The 20,970-nt window shown below is 42.8% G+C and overlaps 1 protein-coding gene across 1 annotated transcript in view; it reads right to left on the bottom strand.

The window, feature by feature from the left end:
* Positions 1-20,970, bottom strand: part of AFG1L (AFG1 like ATPase) — a 171,341-nt gene that overhangs the window by 79,177 nt on the left and 71,194 nt on the right. Inside the window, exon 6 of the mRNA XM_040350205.1 lies at positions 18,185-18,284. Coding sequence (XP_040206139.1) covers positions 18,185-18,284 — 100 coding nt within the window. The remainder of the gene's footprint in view (positions 1-18,184; positions 18,285-20,970) is intronic.

Here is a 20,970-nt window from a genome sequence, read left to right as displayed (position 1 = left end):
AATTGGGTTTGTACAGTGCATCCGGAAAGTATTCACATTGCTTCACTTTTTGCACATTTTGTTATGTTACAGCCTTATTCCAAAATGGATTAAGTTCACTATTTTACTCAAAATTCGACAAATACTCCAGAATCAGAATGACAACGTAAAAGAAGTTTGTTTGAAATATTAGCAAATTTATAAAAAAATAAAAAAACACACGTACATAATAAGGATTCATAGCTTTTGCTCGATACTTTGTTGAAGCACCTTTGACACCAATTACAGCCTCAAGTCTTTTTGAGTATAATTCTACAAGCTTGGTGCACCTATTTTTGGGCAGTTTCTCTCATTCTTCTTTGCAGGACCTCTAAAGCTCCATCATGTTGGATGGGAAGCGTTCATTTTGAGATCTCTCCAGAGATGTTCAATCGGCTTCAAGCCTGGACTCTGGCTGGCCACTCAAGGACATTAACAGAGTTGTTCCGTAGCCACTCCCTTGTTATCTTGGCTGGGTGCTTAGGGTTATTGTCCTGTTGAAAAATTAACATTCACCCCAGTCTGAGGTCCAGAACACTCTGGAGCATGTTTTCATCAAGGAAAACATTTTCATCAAAGATGTCTGTACATTGCTGCATTCATTTTTCCCCTCGATCCTGACTAGTCTCCCAGTTCCTGTCGTTGAAAAACATCTCCACAGCATGATGCTGCCACCACCATGCTTCACTGTAGGGATGGTATTGGCCAGGTGATGAGTGGTGCCTGGTTTCCTCCGGACATGATACTTGCCATTCAGGCCAAAGAGTTCAATCTTTGTTCCATCAGACCAGAGAATTTTGTTTCTCATGGTCTGAGTCCTTCAGGTGCCTTTTGACAAACTCCAGGCTCAGAGCTTCGGTATTACCTCTGCAAGCCTAGAACCTGCCTGAACCTGATCCGTTTGCCTGAACCTGTTCCTGATCCGCTTCCTGCCTTGTCCTGGACTCTGTTTCCTGTATCCTGTCCCAGAGACCCATCCCCTGATTCCTGCTTCCAGCTCCCCCTTGCTTACTGCTCCCACTACCTGGCCTCCTGTTCCCCTTGTCTCTCATCCCTGTCTTGTTTATATATGTGTTCGTTTTCCTTGTATATATTAGTTAGATTATGTGTTTTGGGGTTGCTGTGTTTTCTTTGTATTCATTTCTTGTTTATGGTTTGCTGTTGGTTTTGCATGTGTGTCTTTATCTTTAATAAATACCGTATTTATCGGCGTATAACACGCACAGGCGTATAACATGCACCCTAATTTTACGAGGGGAGTTTAAGGAAAAACATTTTTCACAGCCCCCCCATCCATTATACATCCCCCCCATCCAGTACACATCCCCCCCCATCCATTATACAGCCCTTCTCCCAGTATACAGCCCCTGTCCATTATACATCCCCCATCCAGTACACATCCCCCCATCCATTATACATCCCCACAGTTTTTTTTCACTGACCTGGTCACATGACTGCTTTCCTCTGTTACACAGTAGGTCATGTGACTGCTCTCCTCCAATCAAAGCTACACTCAGAGGAGGAGAGCAGCCAGAAAAAACTGAGCTATAAAGATATTTACAAGCTTTACGCTGACACAGGAGGAGCGGTGTAGAAGGGGCTGGCAAGTGACTTTTTTCTCAACTTCAGACTATGCAGGGAGCATTGTTCCAGGGCGAGGGGAGGCGGGATGGCCGGCCTGACACCCCTCCAATGGGTGGCTCCTGGGGCGGACTGCCCGATCCCCGCCCCCTATTGGTAAAACATGATATTGGCGTATAACACACACACGCATGCACTGTTTACCCTCTATATTCAGAGGAAAAAAGTGTGTGTTATACGTGTAAGATACAGGCTGCTTTAAGGGTTCAGTTACTTGCAGTTCCTTCAGTGGGCTTCTCTGAGTTTCTGTTGTTAAAGTCTGTCAGTCAAAGTAAATAAATACGGTATATATTTTTCACATATTTTGTGCCAGATTCCTTCAGTGCATCCCACTGATCTGTTTACCCTGTGCTGGATGCCTGTGTTAGCCATCTCTGACACCAGGTGGTTCCAAACTTCTTCCATTTACAGATGATGGAGACCACTGTGCTCATTGGGACCTTCAATGCTGCAGACATTTTTCTGTACCCTTACCCAGATCTGTAACTCAATTCAATCCTGTCTCGGAGGTCCACAGACAATTCCTTGGATGTCATGGCTTGGTTTGTGCTCCGACATGCACTAATAATTGTGTGACCTTATATATACAGGGGTGTACCTTTCCTAATCATGTCCAATCAACTGAATTTATCACAGGTGGACTCCAATCAAATTGTAGAAACATCTCAAGGATGATAAATAAAAACAGGGTGTGATATAAAGAGATACATTTTGAGTGTCGTGGCAAAGGCTGTGAATACTTATGTATGTGTATTTTTTTTTGTTTTAAATTTTTAATAAATTTGCACAAATTTCAAACAAAATTCTTCCACAATGTCGTCATGTGGTATTTTTTGTAAAATTTTGAGGAAAGTAATGAATTTAATCCATTTTGGAAAAAGTCTGCAACATAACAAAATGTGGAAAAAGTGAAGCGCTGTGAATACTTTCGGATGCACTGTAGACAATATAAATGTTACAGCAGGTAAAAAAAAAAAAAGCTTTCCAGACATTAGGCTAGATTAATACCTTTGGTAGGTAAGAAATGTACAAATGAAGAATGTACCCTATACAATATTCTTTGCTTACAATACAAAGACTGAATGCAGAACTGTCAGAACTGTTAATGTGTCCCTACATTGAATGGGTTAAGTTTCTTTTTTTTTTTTTTTTTTTAAGAAAAAAGAAAATTTGAGGAAATATTCATGTAAGAGAGAGCATAGCTGATATGACACTTAAGAAAAAAAAGACTGTAATGATTACACTGAAGAGGGTATTTTTTTTTCTCCGATTTAAATATGATGCTAATTAGCAAGGTAATGAAGTACACCATTCTTCTCCAAACTCTCACTATCAAAAATGTTATCTGTAAGGTTCTCGAAGCCTTTCTTTGAGAATGGGAAGGACTTGTAAAACTTAAAACTTTGCTGTTTTCATACAGCGCCATTGCAAATCCTATTGTTTAATGAACACTATGAGAGATCAGGGTTCACCACATGGTAACTTGCTCTCTTCTGACTAAGCTTTCTAAACTGTAGCAGATAAACACTGTCAGTGGAGACAGAGTGTTTGAATCTTAGAGCAGCGAGATATTCTGAGAACGAAGGACCTTGAATAAATGCTTATGCTTTGATAAAACATCCACATTAAAGGCCTGGAAGTAAAGGAAAATGATTTTATCTTAACCACTTAAGCCTTTAGGCAGCTAAATGCCCAGGCCAGGTTTTGCGATTCGCAAGGCGTCGCTTTAACAGACAATTGCGCGGTCGTGCGACGTGGCTCCCAAACAAAATTGATGTCCTTTTTGTTTCCCACAAATAGAGCTTTCTTTTGGTGGTATTTTATCACCTCTGCGGTTTTTATTTTTTGCGCAATAAACAAAATTAGAGCGACAATTTTGAAAAAAAATGCAATATTTTCTACTTTTTGCTATAATAAATATCCTCCAAAAACATATATAACATTTTTTTTTCCTCAGTTTAGGCCGATACGTATTCTTCTACCTATTTTTGGTAAAAAAAATCGCAATAAGCATTTATCGATTGGTTTGCGCAAAATTTATAGCGTTTACAAAATAGGGGATAGTTTTATTGCATTTGTATTATTTTTAATTTTTTTACTACTAATGGCGGCGATCTGTGATTTTTTTCGTGACTGCGACTTTATGGCGGACACTTCGGACAATTTTGACACATTTTTGGGACCATTGTCATTTTCACAGCAAAAAATGCATTTAAATTGCATTGTTTATTGTGAAAATTACAGTTGCAGTTTGGGAGTTAACCACAGGGGGCGCTGAAGAAGTTATGTTTCACCTAGTGTGTGTTTACAACTGTAGGGGGGTGTGGCTGTAGGTCTGACATCATCGATTGTGTCTCCCTATAAAAGGGATCACACGATCGATGCAGCCGCCACAGTGAAGCACGGGGAAGCCGTGTTTACATACGGCTCTCCCCGTTCTTCAGCTCCGGGGAGCGATCGTGAGGGTGTGGCTAGAAACGAATAGCCGCACCCTCATCCCGGATCGCTTCTACACGATTTCCGGCCGCCGCATGTACCGGGGGGGGGCCCGATCGGACCCCCGACCCGCGTGAAGGCAGGGACGTACATGTACGCCCATCTGCTGTACGTGCCATTCTGTGGACGTATATGTACATGCGGCGGTCGTTAAGTGGTTAAGAACATAAGGACAGCTTTTCCAGTGGATTTATTTTTTAGAATAAAAAAACAGATGAGCCTAAAGCTACTTTGGCTGGTATGGACAATGTTCAGATATAAAACACAGAAGAGCGATGTGGAACCCTAAAATCCCTGCATCTACAGACATCCACGATCTAACACTAACCTATCTAGCCCTGTAAAGAAGAAATCGGTATACATACCTTTTTTGAAGCCGATCTGATCTCCAGCAGCTAAAGCTGTAAAATGAGGGCCGCTGCTCGCGGATCAGCTCGATTTCCGGAAGTGGCGTGGGTGGACATGTCGTGATGACATGATAAAGCCTCGATGCATTTCAGCCAATCAATGGGCTGTTGAAGAATGTGGAAGAGGGGGGGGGAGACATTTTTGACACGTGTCATGTGTTATGTCAATAGTCTCTTTCTTCCAGGCGTTTCGTTCCCAATATACAAGACTTAGGCTTCCTTCAAAAGTACAAAGTTTATTCTTCAAGATAGACAAGCAAAAGACAGTGCTTACATATTGGCAGCTGGTAACACATGGCAAGATGGTAATTCATAAGGTTTCAGAAGGAGGATCTCTGCTGGGTTTCCATAGTGAAAGCTTCCTGCTGGGTGGGCTTCCTACCCCCATTTCCCTGCAGGGTCGGGTTACCCCCGAGGTCCTACTAGCTACTCAAACCACATGGATTCTTATACTGTTCTAAAAGCCAAGCTAAGCATATTTACATTTAGAATAGTTCCAAGAAAGGTGATGAGGCTACTGTCACAAACGTAACACACACTTGTGTATATTAAGTAACATTACTCCACCCATTGTCTTGACGTAGAACTTCAAAAATACTTGTAGCCTACAACAAATGACCTTACTCTTTCCTCATCAACCTTCAAAATTAACATGTTTAAATATTGATTCTCAGAAACTTTTATCACATAAAATAGTAATAAATTCAAAATCTAACAGCTGTCATCAGGTGAGCTTCCTGATGACGGCCCATTGATTGGCTGAAATGCATCAAGGCTTGATCGTGTCTCATCCGCCCATGCCACTTACGGGAATGGAACCGTTCTGTGAGCAGCAGTCTTCAGCAATAAAATCGTATGCTATACACACCGGGTGCCAGGACGATAGGCAACACAAAATGTGAGTGTCATTTCACATCGGTTTTATCCAATAAATTTCAAACGGTTTTACGCTGAGGTTCTCCCTCCAGGGGTTTCCCCACATGCCTAATCAACCATACTAGAGATAGTTAGTCAACATCTAAGGGCGAGTGCACATCCATGTGGGACACCCAGTCTGAGCACAAGTTTATGAAGCATGGATTAGCCTTCTATTGAGCATGAGCACAGATGAAAACAACACATGTTGGGACTGTAAAGGACTTTTATATCTGTGTTTTTACTTTTTAGGATCAATATTGTTATCACTTAGCGCAGTGATTTATTCATTTAATTACCTTTATTTGCCATTTAGCAAGTTTTTCTACAGCTGGTGGGAATTATTTTATTATCAATTATTTGCAGTACAATGCAAACTTTGTTGATATCACCTAACGCTGTGTTTTTCACTTATAATCTGAAACAACTATCTTTTTCCTTTGTAGTTCTAGCCAACACTGTACCCCTCTGATTAATAAAGTACTCTGAATCTGAGATTTTCTTTTCCTAAGTGCATTATTGTACATTTAAAAACAACATTGAACTGAAGTTTCAACTGCTTTGACCAATCTTCTAGCAATGTCAAACCATGTTCCACGTTATAGACACCTAAGGCTCACTTTATGGCCAGTTTCACACTGATGCACTACAGTTTGGATGATGTATCCACGGTTTTCGTGCGTTTTACACACAGATTTAGCCATGGTCTCATTGACTTTCTGTTTGGTTGCACGTTTTCTGAAATGGCACCAAACATACAGCATACCAAAACTGCAGTGCAACAGTGTTAAACTGGCCTAATAGTAGGTCTGCCCAAGACTCATTTTAGCAATTGGCAGAGTCTGGTAGGTTAAATTCCCTTTAAAAAGAAAGGTTATGACAGCTGCCAGCAGTGCAGACCTGTAAGTTTCTAAACTGTTGATATGACATAGCCTTAGAGCAAGCATGTGCTTTGTCAATGCAGAGCAAGCATCACAGGTTTACCATAATGCTCACCTTTCCAGCAGCATATATTCACCTAAAAAACATCAAAAAAGTGCAGCACATACAACCTAAAACTGTGCCTTAAATAGTATTAAATCGTTAAATGACAACTCATTCAAATACAAACAGTGCAGCACTAAGGGCTCATTCACACCTGAGCGTTTTCAGCTCAGAAAACGCTCATCTTAAAAGTTTCAAAATGCACAAAAAGCAAAATCCCATTCTTTTAAATGGCCCCAGTTTACATCTGAGTGTTCCGCCACTTAAAGCAATAGGCCTGAAGCTCAAAAAAAAAGAGATTTTTAATACAGCTTACCTGTAAAATCTTTTTCTTGGAGTACATCACGGGACACAGAGCGGCATTCATTACTATATGGGTTATATGGAGTACCTTCAGGTGTAGACACTGGCAATCTCAAACAGGAAATGCCCCTCCCTATATAACCCCCTCCCATAGGAGGAGTACCTCAGTTTTGTAGCAAGCAGTATGCCTCCCAAAATGGTCCTCAAAAAAGAGGGGTGGGAGCTCTGTGTCCCGTGATGTACTCCAAGAAAAAGATTTTACAGGTAAGCTGTATTAAAAATCTCTTTTTCTTTATCGTACATCACGGGACACAGAGCGGCATTCATTACTATATGGGATGTCCCAAAGCAATGCTTACAATGAGGGGAGGGAGAACATCTCCAAGACAAAAGGATTTAATTTAGAGATATACTCAAATCATAATAAATCCAACTTAGTTGAGAAAAATAAAATTTTTAAATTTAACTCGAACAAGAGGAGCCCCCGGAATCCGAGGGTCTCAAACTGCAGCCTGCAGCACTGCCTGCCCGAAGGCAGTATCAGTATTCCTTCTTACGTCCAACTTGTAGAATTTTGTAAACGTGTGGACAGAAGACCAGGTTGCCGCCTTGCAAACTTGAGCCATAGAGATCTGGTGGTGTGCTGCCCAGGAGGCGCCCATGGCTCTAGTAGAATGAGCCTTTAATGATACTGGAGGAGGCAACCCTTTCAAGCCGTAGGCCTGAGTGATTAATTGCTTAATCCACCTAGAAATGGTGGACTTTGCAGCTGCCTGCCCCTTCTTGGGCCCATCCGGTAGAATGAACAGCACATCTGTCTTCCGGATCTTCTTTGTAGCTTTAAGATAGGCCTTCATGGCCCTGACAATATCCAAGGTATGCAGCAACCCTTCCTTTCTGGAAGTAGGTTTAGGGAAGAAGGATGGTAATACCAAATCCTGGTTCAAATGAAAACTGGATATGACCTTCGGAAGGAAGGAAGGATGAGGGCGGAGAACGACCCTGTCCTTATGAAAAACAAGATATGGTTCCTTACAGGATAAGGCTGCCAGCTCCGAAACTCTTCTTGCGGAAACTATGGCAACCAAAAATACTAACTTCCTTGTCAGTAGAACCAAAGGAATATCAGCCAACGGCTCAAACGGTTGTTTCTGTAAACTTGACAGAACAAGATTTAAATCCCACGGACAAAGCGGGGATTTAACTGGAGGTCTAATACGTAAGACCCCTTGAAGGAAGGTCTTAACCAGCGAGTGGGTGGCCAGCGGCCGCTGAAACCACACTGACAGAGCAGAAATCTGTCCTTTGATTGTGCTTAATGCCAATCCTTTATCCACTCCTAGCTGGAGAAAACTTAATACTCTATCAATGGTAAATTTGCGAGAAAGCCATCGCTTGGACTCACACCAGCCTACATAGGCCTTCCAGACCCTGTAATAAATCACCCTAGAGACCGGTTTCCTGGCTCTGATTAGGGTAGAGATTACTTTCTGAGACAGACCTCTACCCCTGAGAATCAGGGATTCAGCTTCCAGGCCGTCAAATTTAGATGCCGTAAGGCAGGGTGGAGGATCGGACCTTGCGATAGCAGGTCTGGCCGTAGAGGAAGAGTCCAAGGGTCTCCCACTACCATCCTTAAGATTAGTGAGTACCATGCCCTTCTGGGCCATGCTGGAGCTACCAGGATGACTGGTATGTGCTCCACCCGGATCCTGCGCAGCAGGCGGGGTAGTAACTGGAGCGGGGGAAACGCATAAAGAAGTTTGAACTGATGCCAAGGGCAAACCAACGCATCGGTTCCGCAGGCCATCGGATCCCTTGAGCGGGACATGAACCTGTCTAGTTTCTTGTTGAGTCTCGATGCCATGATATCCACGTCCGGCACTCCCCATCTTTGGCAGAGTGCTTGAAAGACTAGTGGATGCAGAGACCATTCCCCCGGCCATAGAGTCTGGCGGCTTAAGAAGTCCGCCTGAAAGTTGTCCACTCCTGGAATGAATATTGCCGATATGCAGGGCACATGAGCCTCTGCCCATAGAAGAATCAAGCTCACCTCTCTCTGAGCGGCTTGACTCCTGGTTCCCCCTTGGTGATTTATGTGTGCCACGGCCGTGGCATTGTCTGATTGAATTCTCACCGGGAACCCCTGCAATTTTGACGTCCAAGCCCTGAGGGCTAGTCGAGCAGCTCTGAGCTCCAAGATGTTGATGGGCAACTGCTTCTCTGGCTTTGCCCAAGTACCTTGGCGAGTGCAACCATCCAAAATTGCTCCCCAGCCCGTCAGGCTGGCGTCTGTGGTCACTATCTTCCAAGCCACTGGGCTGAAAGACCTCCCCTTCAGTAGATTCTGAGGGTCTAACCACCAACACAGACTTTGTCGGACTCTTGATGAGAGCGGCAACGGGATATCCAAGGCCTGTGGCCTTCTGCTCCATGCTGACAGGATGGCTGCCTGTAGGATGCGAGTGTGGCTCTGGGCGTATGGTACCGCCTCGAATGTGGCCACCATCTTGCCTAGTAACCTCATACATAGGCGAATAGTCGGTTCTTTCTTGCTTAGAACCAGTAGGATTAATTCCTTGATGGCTTTTACCTTCCTCAGAGGTAGGAACACTCCTTGTTGTTCTGTGTCTAATCTCATGCCGAGATATTCCAACTGCTTTGTGGGCTGGAAAGCTGACTTTTCTCGATTTAGGACCCAGCCGAACCTCTCGAGGTATTGGACCGTGAGGGCCACTGCTCGCTCCAAGCCGGGAGACGAGTGATCTATGACTAGGAGGTCGTCCAGGTATGCTAGGATCGTGACCCCTTGGATCCTTAGTTTGGCTAGGATTGGAGCTAGGACCTTCGTGAACACCCGGGGGGCCGTAGCCAACCCGAAGGGAAGCGCCACGAATTGGAAGTGACGCGAAGCCACCATGAAGCGTAGATATCTTTGATGTGGCTGATAAATTGGAACATGAAGGTAGGCATCCTTTATGTCTATGGACGCCATGAAGTCGTCCTTCTGGAGTGTGGCAGCTGCTGACCGCACGGATTCCATCCGAAATGAGCGGATCTTTAGATATGCATTTACCATCTTTAGGTCCAAAATTGGCCTGACATCTCCATTGGATTTTGGGATGATGAATAGGTTGGAGTAGAAACCCAGCCCCTGTTCCAGGACTGGTACCTCTACTATTACTTCCTGGGAAAGTAGATGATCTAATGCCGATCTTAATGCGGCTCCCTTTTCCGGATCGTTTGGAATCCTCGACTTCTGGAAATGAGGAGGAGGAAACCTTAGGAAATCTAATTTGTATCCTGTGGCCACGGAAGACCGTACCCACTCGTCGGGAATGCTGGCTTCCCAAATCTCTGAAAAGAGTCGCAGCCTTCCCCCCACCTTCGTGGGTGGGGGCGCCCCTTCATAAGGTTGGCTTGGGGGCTGGTTTTGCTGGTTTGCGAAACCACTGCCTTTTGCCTCTAACAGCCCCTTGTGATCTGCTGTTGAAGCCGAAGTTTGCTTTTGCAGGAGGCCGTCGATACTGCTTGGCATTAGAGGGCCCCTGCCCAGGGGAATACTGTCGTTTAAACGCAGGTCCCTGAACCTTCTTCTTAGTTGGCAAGAGAGTACTCTTGCCGTTTGAAATGGTCTGAATGTATTTATCTAGGTCTTCTCCGAAGAGTCGTCCTCCATGGAAGGGGAACCCTACCAGGAGCTTCTTGCATGGGGGCTCAGCCTCCCAGCTTTTTAACCATAAGAGTCTTCTCATATGGATAAGGGATAACGATAAACGTGACGCTTGCTGGATAGAATCCTTGATTGCGTCTACCGTAAAACATATGGCCTTAGGGACATCCGAAAATTTTTCTGCCTGCTGGGCCGGAATAAGTTTAAGCATCTGCTTAAATTGATCCGATAATGCTTGAGCGACCCCAATCGCAGCCACAGCTGGCTGTACTACTGCCCCTGCAGTAGTGAAGGAGTTCTTAAGTAGTGCTTCCAAGCGCTTATCAACTGGATCCTTGAACACCTGTATGTTTTCTACAGGGCATGTTAACGATCTGTTAACACATGAGATGGCTGCGTCCACTGCAGGAGTAGCCCATCTTTTGGAAAAATTTTCTTCCATAGGATATAGGACAGAGAACCTTTTAGGTGGTAAGAAGATCTTATCTGGCTTGTTCCAATCTTGAAACAAAATTCCCTCTAATAGAGGATGGATCGGAAACACAGCATTGCTTTGAGGCGCCCTCAGTGAGCCCAAAGCTGAAACCGTCGATACCTGGAGATCTGGTACTGGCAAGTTGAATGTCCTATGGACCAAGTCCGACAATCCTTGAATCCACCAGCTCTCCCTCAGGGAGACTGCCCCAGACTCCTCTGTATCCGGGTCTTCGATCCCTGAACCTACTTGGTCCGTGTCCAAGAGGTCGTCCAATTCCCCTGAGGAAAGGACCTCCTCTTCTGAGGGTCCGCGCTCGGGCGACGGAGATCTATTCCGCTTACTGCCCCGCATAGCTGCGGATATCATTTTTCCCATGCTTTTCTGCATCTCTTTTAAAGAGGTGAGTAATACCTCCTCCGTGACCATCTTAGGGTTGGACTGACCCGCGTCAGCTCCAGCCCCAGATCCCGATGGCCCCAAGGCTCCCTGTAGGGAAAACAGCGGCATACCATGGTACAATACCGAGGTACACCTGCTACCTATTGGTATTTGGAACTATAAAAGTTAATTGTCCAAACACCTGTTTGGGGGATAAAAAAATGCTTCCTCTCCCCTAGATGACTTTTTTTTTTTTTTTTTTCGTTTTTGTTTCAAATCCAGGAAAGAAAAAACATTCTGTCCCCCTGAGTAGTATTGCAAAGAAAAACTATGAGATGGAAAAGAAACAGCCTATTTCTAGGCTTGACAAAACAGTCCTCTGAAGACTGCAATATCCTTTCTGGCCACTGTGTGTCCTCGGCGCCCCGTGCTGCCGCTCTGGTCTTTCTCCTCAGTTCCAAAGTATTGATGGAACAAACAAGGAAGGGCCGCCCCTTCCTTTAAGCCACTGACCCGCCCTTCCCCCCCAGCAACCTCAAACAGGAAATGCCCCTCCCGACAGGGGGAGGGGGGGGGATTTTGGGAGGAAGGGACCTCTCTGTTCCAGCAAACTGCAGCCTGCAGCCTGGAACCATGAGGAGGTCAGCGTTTTGCCTGCTTGCAGGCTCTGAGGAGGAAGACTGAATGGAGCATCGCCTGGAGGCCTGCAGGTAAGCAAAGCTCTCTGACACACACATATATTTTTATATAACACAGGCCCCACTCAATGCTTTTCCAACACTACAAGGGAGGTCACATCTTATGGGGAATAATACATAGAGAGCCATCCTATCTTTATGATATGTGACTAGTTTGCCAGATGCAGTGCATAACTTTAGGCATGTCCCCTGTGACCCCCCAGAAAAAACCTGCTAAGAACCAAGTTCCGCAAGTTTTCCCCTCACTTACCTGCTCCATGCCGCAGGACTTTGCCAAGCAAGAGGCCCAATCTTCCCCCATCTCCGTGGGGATGTCTAGACCTTCAGGCCCTGGGTTCCTATGAAGGATCCACTGTCCTGGGCCCATATAGCACCCTGGCAACAGAAAACTTTAGGTACCCAAAGGTTTCTAAGTTCTGGGCCCAGGGTCCAGCTCTCTAAAAAGAAAAGCATTATGGGCTATACCCCAAGGGTTTGGGGTCCGGTTACTGACCACTTTAGCGCTGAGGCTTTTTTGGACAGAACCGGTAGCTCACCTAATCCCAAGGATGCGGAGGCAAGCTAAACCATGACTAACACCTAAGACACTGGCGTAAAAACTGAGGTACTCCTCCTATGGGAGGGGGTTATATAGGGAGGGGCATTTCCTGTTTGAGATTGCCAGTGTCTACACCTGAAGGTACTCCATATAACCCATATAGTAATGAATGCCGCTCTGTGTCCCGTGATGTACGATAAAGAAATACATATTTTTAGGCAGATTACATGTGTGACCTTTTGACCTGTACAAATTTGTGGCAAAAACTTTCCGCCTGAAAATAATACTCCAAAGTGTGAATGCAGACGTAAAGTGGTATTAAACCCTGTAAGACAATTACATAGCTACATAGTTAGTCAGGTTAAAAAAAGACCATCCAGTTCAACCACAACAAAAAAAAATGAATACACTCCCATATACACAATCCCTCACCCACAGTTGATCCAGAGGAAGGCAAAAAAACAAACAAACAGCAAAGCATGCTTCAATTTTCTACACCAGGGGAAAAAAAATCCTTCCCGATCCCCCAAAAACAATCGGATTTTCCCTGGATCAGCTTTACCTATAAATGTTAGTACCCAGTTATATTGTATGTACATTTAGGAAAGAATCCAGGCCTTTTTTAAGCAATTGCATAATGTTCTAGTATGAATCACATACTAGCACATTATGAAATACCTTAGATAGCACTTCCATCTTCACCAGGTCTTCCTTCCGGGTTTGCGTCTTTCGGCCATCTGATTGGCAGCGCCGTGATGACGTCACTCCCGCACATGCATATGGAAGTCACGGACCACAGCACGGAGCTCTGAAGCATCCCGAAGGTATGCCATCCCTTCAGAGTGCATGCGCCAGTGACATCACAGGCTGCATGCAGTGTGAATATCTCCTAAACCGTGCAGGTTTAGGAGATATTCACTGTACCTACAAGTAAGCCTTATTATAGGCTTACCTGTAGGTACAAGTCATAAAAAAGACACTATTACCACTTTAACCACTTCCGGACCAGCTCACGCCGATATACGGCGGCACTTTGAAGAGGGATGTCTTTGTTATGGCAGCAGCTAGCTGCCATAACCCAGATATCCTCTTCCTTAGCGTAGTCAGTCCTCTAGCTAGGCTTGGAACCTTGCCTACTCTCTCCCAATGATCAGGATTATGTTCATATGCCTCCCCTGCACAGCCTATCACTGGGAAGTTCAGTATTCTGCTGTTTCTCCTACCTCACCTCCCTGTACTTCTGAGAATGGAGATTATGTGACCACATACATTTTTTTTATCCCTTTACACAAATGTTTTGTTTTTCACTTCTATTTTAAACTAAATGGTTTGTTTTACAAGGTGAGGGTTTACATACGCTTTAAGAAAAGGAGTCACACATGTTTCGGTAAGTGCAGCATGAGCTTGGTTGGTGACACTTTACCAATCCTGTGATTTCCAGCTTCCATCACGGCATTAGGGACTACTTTTTGATCCTGATTAACCATTTTGCAACCTTCTCATTTTTGGCTCTGTTTTTTCTCCTCTCTGGAGTCACATATTTATCTATTTGCTTATTTTGTCACGTAATATTGTGTGACAAAAATTTGGTTATAATTTGTTTATTCACCATTTTACTTTAAGTACTGCATGGTTTGTATTTGAATGAGTTGTCATTTATTTATTTGGTAATATTTAAGACACAGTTTTAGGTTGTATGAGATGCACATTTTTGATGTTTATTTTTGTGCCTGGTATCAGAGGTATAGTGTTCAGCAGCTTCTGTTTATTAACCACAAGTGCAGATATTTATTTTTGTTCCTTTCTTTAGCATATATTCACCTGTCTTTTTCTCCCCTACCACTCCAATCAGTTGTGGTGGGCTAATATTTTCTGTTCTTTATTAGACTGTGGCCATCTATGAGACAGATTTGCTAAAGAAGTGAATTTGTTTGCTTTTTGTGTTTTCTCCTTTCATATACTTTCCTGTTTACTCGCAGGCATTTGCATTGTAGGAACTACCCATATCGTTTTTGGTTAGATATACAATAAGATTTCTACATGGGTACAAGCAACTTACCCTCTGTTGCCAGAAAGAGAGAATTGCTTGTATGGTATCTCTGACATTATGGAACAGCTCTGCATTTCTTTCAATGAATACAAAGCGTTCTCTGGTTAGCCGAGGAAGACAGACGGGTAGATGATGTCATGATTCTCACCCCAGCCAATCAGCAAATGTCTTGTATTCATTGAAAAAAAAAAAAAAAATACAAGGATGTTCCTGAATGGCACAGATGCCATACAAGTGACTCTCTCTGATCCTGGCAGCATTGTTCATACCTGTATTGGAAGTAAACAGCACTTACTGTGTGTAGCACAAACTACTATAGTCTGTTACAGCATCCCAGCGGCCAGACTGTTCTGCCATACAAATAAATATATTTTAGCCAAACTGGCCCAAACAAACAATTTAAAAGTTTGAGGACCTCATAGCTTGGGTGGTATGTCGTGTGTTATTGCACTTTCCCTCAGATTGTCCTTCTAACTGCACTTAGTTATTGTTTAGAATAGCTTTCCGTCCTATGAATCATTCCCGTGACCACGTCTAGAGTAGACGAAACGTTGGGAGGCGACGTGCTGACGTCACCGCGATTTGAGGACCTTCGTTCTGACACGCCAGCCGGCTTTCTTTTTACCTCTGCTGACACCTTGTTATTTAACTGTAAGTGTTACTGCTTTTTTATTAAATACTTCTACGTTATCACGCTATGTGAGTTTTTTATCTCCTCCTCACACATATTGGACCTGCCGATTCTTCCGTTTTACCATTGGCTGAGACGTCCCATTACTGCTTACTGTTTACATCCCCTCTGCTCTGACTGATCCTGATGGATCATATGCTCTGGTAAGGGTCAGTGTGTGTACCGGTGGTGGTTTCTTGTGTTCACATTGTCTGTTGCCAGTCACTGGGGGATTCACTTATGTGTTTTTATCACACGGATTCACACTATATGAGTTTTTTTTCCCTTATGGTTGCTTTATTGGTGGATTTGTGACCCCTGGAGGGATCGTCTTAACAGACAAGTTCTACTACAACACACCCAGGGATTTCTGCTTGACTAGGTCCGTTAGGACCTTCCTTTGCGGTAAGGGTCAGCAAGTTGCATTTTCCATTTGGAGCCAGATTTTTCTCCTCTGTTTCACATTGGGGTGTCACACTCTAAATTTGATGCACATTTGGACTATTAACCATTTGTTTTTTCACTTATTTGTGTAACACATTTTTTATTGACATTGGACTTTCACATAGCCTTCTGTTATCTGAAGGCCTTTCAGTTTTTTAGCGCTACTCCACATTTTTGTATAAGATTTTATGTTAGTATAACATTTTTGAGTTAGCAGCTTGTTCACTATTTGTTGTTTTTTGGTAAGCGCACTATTTTCCTTTTTATATGAATAAACCTGGTTCCAAGAAATAACTAAAAAGTAAGGAATAGGTTTGAATGGGAACACATGACAAACACGGTGGGGTTTTTCCAAATGTAGATGCAAAAATGGAAATATGATGTAAAGGTGGAAATAAACATCATATATTCATGTTTCCTTCTCACTTTCCCATTTAGCTTACAAGAACTAAGTTACCCAATACGCATGTGAAGCACTCCTCATTGTCTTATGTGACAACACTGGGGCTTGTTCATTGGCTCAATGCTGTCACATGGGGTGGGGTGAGTCCACGGTAACTGGAGAGATTCAGACCACACAGCGTTGTCGGTGCATTGAATAGGAAGTGTCCATGTCTCACAGGCACGGATGTGAACACACAAAGAACTAAAGTAGTAAGTAATTAGTAGAAGACAACACAAGCACTATGCTGTTTATCCTGATTTAAGGGAACAGGATCACTTTATTATTATTATTTTTTTAGGGTTACAACCTTAGCCACTCTAACCTGTATACACCATCAGCACTGCCTCTTATTGAAGTATTCCCCTCTGTGTGCGAGTTATAAAAATAAATGCTGTAAACACCTAATTTTACTGCAGAGATTGCGATCACATGACTGGTCAGCTTTCTCCTTTCCTCCTCTGAAAGATACAGTGAGGTTCTTCTGCTGACGTCAGTCTGGAGGGAAGGCGGAGGGGTGGAGGAGAGAGCTGGCTGGTCATGTGATCGCAATCTCAGCTCTTAAATTATGTATTTACAGCATTTATATTTATACATCATTCATAGAGGGGGACACTGCAATAGGAGGTGCTAATGGTGTATACAGGTTAGTGTTATGAGAGCAGCAGGAGGGGCAGCTCACACACAGACAGAGAGGGAAGGGGATTGAGGAGAACACAGGAGCAAAGAGGAGAGCAGATAGCAGGTTGCTGATGACAGAGGCACGTAAACTGACCACGATGTCTGGTCTCAGCAGCCATGATACACCATGGTCAGTTTACAGAGGGGTGGGGAGAAACTGGCAGGATCAGACAGGTTTTTTAGGTGTTACAGGGGGGGAAAATGACACAGAACAAGCACTGCGTCATATAACATGCTTTGAAGGAGCAGGATCCATTTTTTTGGGTTTTAAACAAACGCTTTAAGGTAAGTAAAAAATAAGGCTTTTCGAGAAGGATTTATTTTTTAAGGAACCAGAAATGTGGAGGAGTGAGGAAGGGGTGTAAAAATTAAAGTGGAAGTAAACTTTCATCACTAACTTTTACCTATTGGCAAGCCTATAAGAAGGCTTACCTATAAATAGTGTAAATATCTCCTAAACGGGCACAGTTTAGGAGATATTTACTGTACATGCAGCCAGTGACATCACTGACGCATTATTACCTTGCATGGTAAGAAGGAAAAAAAAAGTCCATTGGTTTAAAACCGCTTTAAATGTTTGCTAATGTTTGATTTGCCTACTAACCAGCGTCTACCTAAAAATGAAATGTTGGTGTAAGACGAACTGACCTCTACGGTCCCATTTTGCCATTCTTTCACAAAAATACCTATATCAAAATACATTATGTCCTCAGCAAAGATACAAAATCCATTACCACTATGCATGTCACATTCTCTTAAGAGTAGGAGATAAATATTTATTTCATGTACTAAACGTGTAGAACATAATCGTGTTTAGTGTACACTGTTTTGGAACGTGACCTTAATGGCTAACAATTTTCAACTCATGTTTCAACTGTTTCAAAATTCCTATGTCTCATACTCAGTTTTTATTTTCATACTCCATATCTATGCAAGTCATTATCAGGCCCCTATTCTCTCCCTTCCTCTCTTCAAAATATCACCTTTCTTCTCGTTTCAGGAGAAAATTGATGAATTGAACCTCTTCTCATGAGCTATCCTACCATATCTCCTCTAATTCTTCAATTAATTTAGTATATGAAATAAAGTTTATCCCATACTCTGATGGGATGTTTGATGTGGAAATAATATTCTTAAATACTGATGTTTGATGTGGAAATAATATACTTAAATACTGGGTATGGAGGAAGATACAACTGGTAAAGAAATAGGAAAATAAATAAATCTCCTTTCAGATAGACTATATCAAAATACAGCACCAGCTACACATAGGGTAGCACAATATGAATGAACACTTCAACTTCCAGCAGTTTATATGGATTTTAAGAGATTTTATCTTTTATATAAGATTTAAGACAATATTGTTACCTTCAGGTGGTCTGTTAGATGTTGCTACAACAACAACTCCATTTTTAAACAGGTTTTCAAACAGTTGTTTTAGTATCATTGCATCTGCTATATCAGTCACCTAAAAGGTAAAGGAATAGTTACATATAAATGTTCTGAAACAAATCCAAGCCACTTTAGAATATAGGCAAAAACACTGTGATCTTACTATTCAACATATACTCTATCCAAATATAATAAAAAACAGGTTGGACATTAGATATATTTTAAAGGGAATGTATAATTTTAATTAAAACTTTTTTTGTACAGTTACCACTTTATAAACTGATGTTTTATACAATTTGTATTTGTATCAAAGTTTATTGTACAAATAAACATTTAATGCAAGGTGTATCAATAAGCCTCAACCTGAAAAGCATGCACCCTGTGTATAACCAATCCAGGTGGACCTGTCTCTGCTATAAGAAATTATTTCCCCCCTTGTAATCCTTCACATGAGTGAAGATAAAAGTATCAAATGATAAAACTCTCAATGATAACACAAATAAAATTCTAAAAGTACCAATTTACACAAATTAAAGAATCTTACTAGGCAACTCTAAATAAATGAACCATAAATAGAATATCAGGAGCTAAACTTACCGTATTTCGAACTTATTTTGTGACAAGAATTTCCATTTACATTGTTATGGTGTGTTGCATTAAGCCAACACACCCCAACATTCATTTTGTAAATATCGTATGGTGAGCAACACTACTGATGCATTAAGAAATACTGTACAGGTGAAACTCGAAAAATTTGAATATTGTGCAAAAGTTCATTTATTTCACGAATGCAACGTAAAAGGTGAAACTAATATATGAGACAGACTCATTACATGCAAAGCAAGATAGTTCATGCCGTGATTCGTCATAATTGTGATGATTATGGCTTACAGCTCATGAAAACCCCAAATCCACAATCTCAGAAAATTAGAATATTACATGAAATCAATAAAACAAGGATTGTACATAGAACAATATCGGACTTGTGAAAAGTAGAAGCATGCATATGTACTCAGTACTTGGTTTGGGCCCCTTTTGCAGCAATTACTGCCTCAATGCAGCGTGGCATGGGAGCTATCAGCCTGTGGCACTGCTGAGGTGTTATGGAAGACCTGGATGCTTCAATAGCGGCCTTTAGCTCTTCTGCATTGTTCGGTCTCGTGTTTCTCATCTTTCTCTTGGCAATGCCCCATAGAACCCCTTGGCAATGCCCCATAGAACCCCTTGGCAATGCCCCATAGAACCCCTCTATGGGGTTCAGTTCAGGCGAGTTTTCTGGCCAATCAAGCACAGTAATCCCATGGTCATTAAACCAGGTTTTGGTGCTTTTGGAAGTGTGGGCAGGTGTTAAGTCCTGCTGGAAAATGAAGTCAGCATCCCCATTAGCCATGACTAAGCACTAATTGTGTGTGAAACGCGCTGGCTGTCCCCTTATGTGACTATCTTTGGATGTACATGTCTTACTTTTATCAATAAAGAGAACTTATCCAGAGTGCGGCTGTCCATCGATTTCCATGTTTTCCATGTTTGCCTAGTGCATTGCCAGCACCTTTGACTCCTGGGAGGTTCCTCCAATTGCCTGCTAAAGATCCACCTGGAGCGGTGACTCCCTTCCCCAGCATCCCCATAGAGCTTGTCTGCGGAAGGAAGCATGAAGTTCTACAAAATCTCCTGGTAGACGGCTGTGGTGACCCCGGACTAAATGAAGCACAGTGGACCAACACCAGCAGATGACATGGCTCCCCAAATTAACACAGACTGTGGAAACTTCACACTGGACTTCAAGCATCTTGCAGTGTGTGCCTCTCCATTCTTTCTCCATACTCCGGCTCCTTGGTTTCCAAATGAGATGCAAAATTTGCTCTCATCAGAAAAGAGGACTTTGGACCACTGAGCACCAGACCAGGTGTGTTTTTCTTTAGCCCAGGTAAGCCGCTTCTGACGATGTTTGTTGTTCAGGAGTGGCTTGACAAGAGGTATACGACATTTGAAGCCCATGTCCAGGATCCGTCTGTGTGTGTTGGCTCTTGATGCACTGATTCCAGCCTCAGTCCACTCCTTGTGAAAGTTCCCAACACTTTTGAATGGCCTTTTCCTGACAATCTTCTCCATGTTGCGGTCATCCCTGCTGCTTGTGCACCTTTTTCTTCCATACTTTTCCCTTCCACATAATTTCCTATTAATTTGCTTTGATACAGCACTTTGGGAACATCCAACTTCTTTTGCAATTGAGGCTTTCCCACCTTATGGAGGGTGTCGATGATAGTTTTCTACACAAATGTCAGGTCAGCAGTCTTTCCCATGATTGTGATTTCTACTGAACCAAACTGAGAGACCATTTAAAGGCTCAGGAACCCAGGTGTTATGGCTTAATTAGCTGATTAGAGTGGGACACTTTGAGCCTAGAAGATTTGGAGTGTTCATGAGCTGTAAGCCATAATCACCACAATTATGACAAATCACGCCTTGAACTATCTTGCTTTGCATGTAATAAGTCTAGATCATATATTGGTTTCACCTTTTAAGTTGCATTAGTGAAATAAATGAACTTTTGCATGATATTCACATTTTTCGACTTTCACCTGTATGTGTGTGCTGGGGTAACATTCAGAATACGCCTATACCCATGCAAAAACATGGTGAGAATGGGTCTTGAAGGCAAAGTCTACTAAAAAACTGCCTATGCAGATAACAGGGCCTCCAACCTGTGTCTTAAAATAACAGGGAAGTGAAGCCTTCATCAATCCGAATGCAATATTCAC

The sequence above is a fragment of the Rana temporaria genome, chromosome 4 (genome assembly GCF_905171775.1).
Source record: "Rana temporaria chromosome 4, aRanTem1.1, whole genome shotgun sequence".
In the NCBI taxonomy this organism is placed as follows: Eukaryota; Metazoa; Chordata; class Amphibia; order Anura; family Ranidae; genus Rana; species Rana temporaria.
The sequence above is the reverse complement of the archived record's forward strand: the minus strand, read 5'-3'. Positions and strand labels throughout refer to the sequence as shown.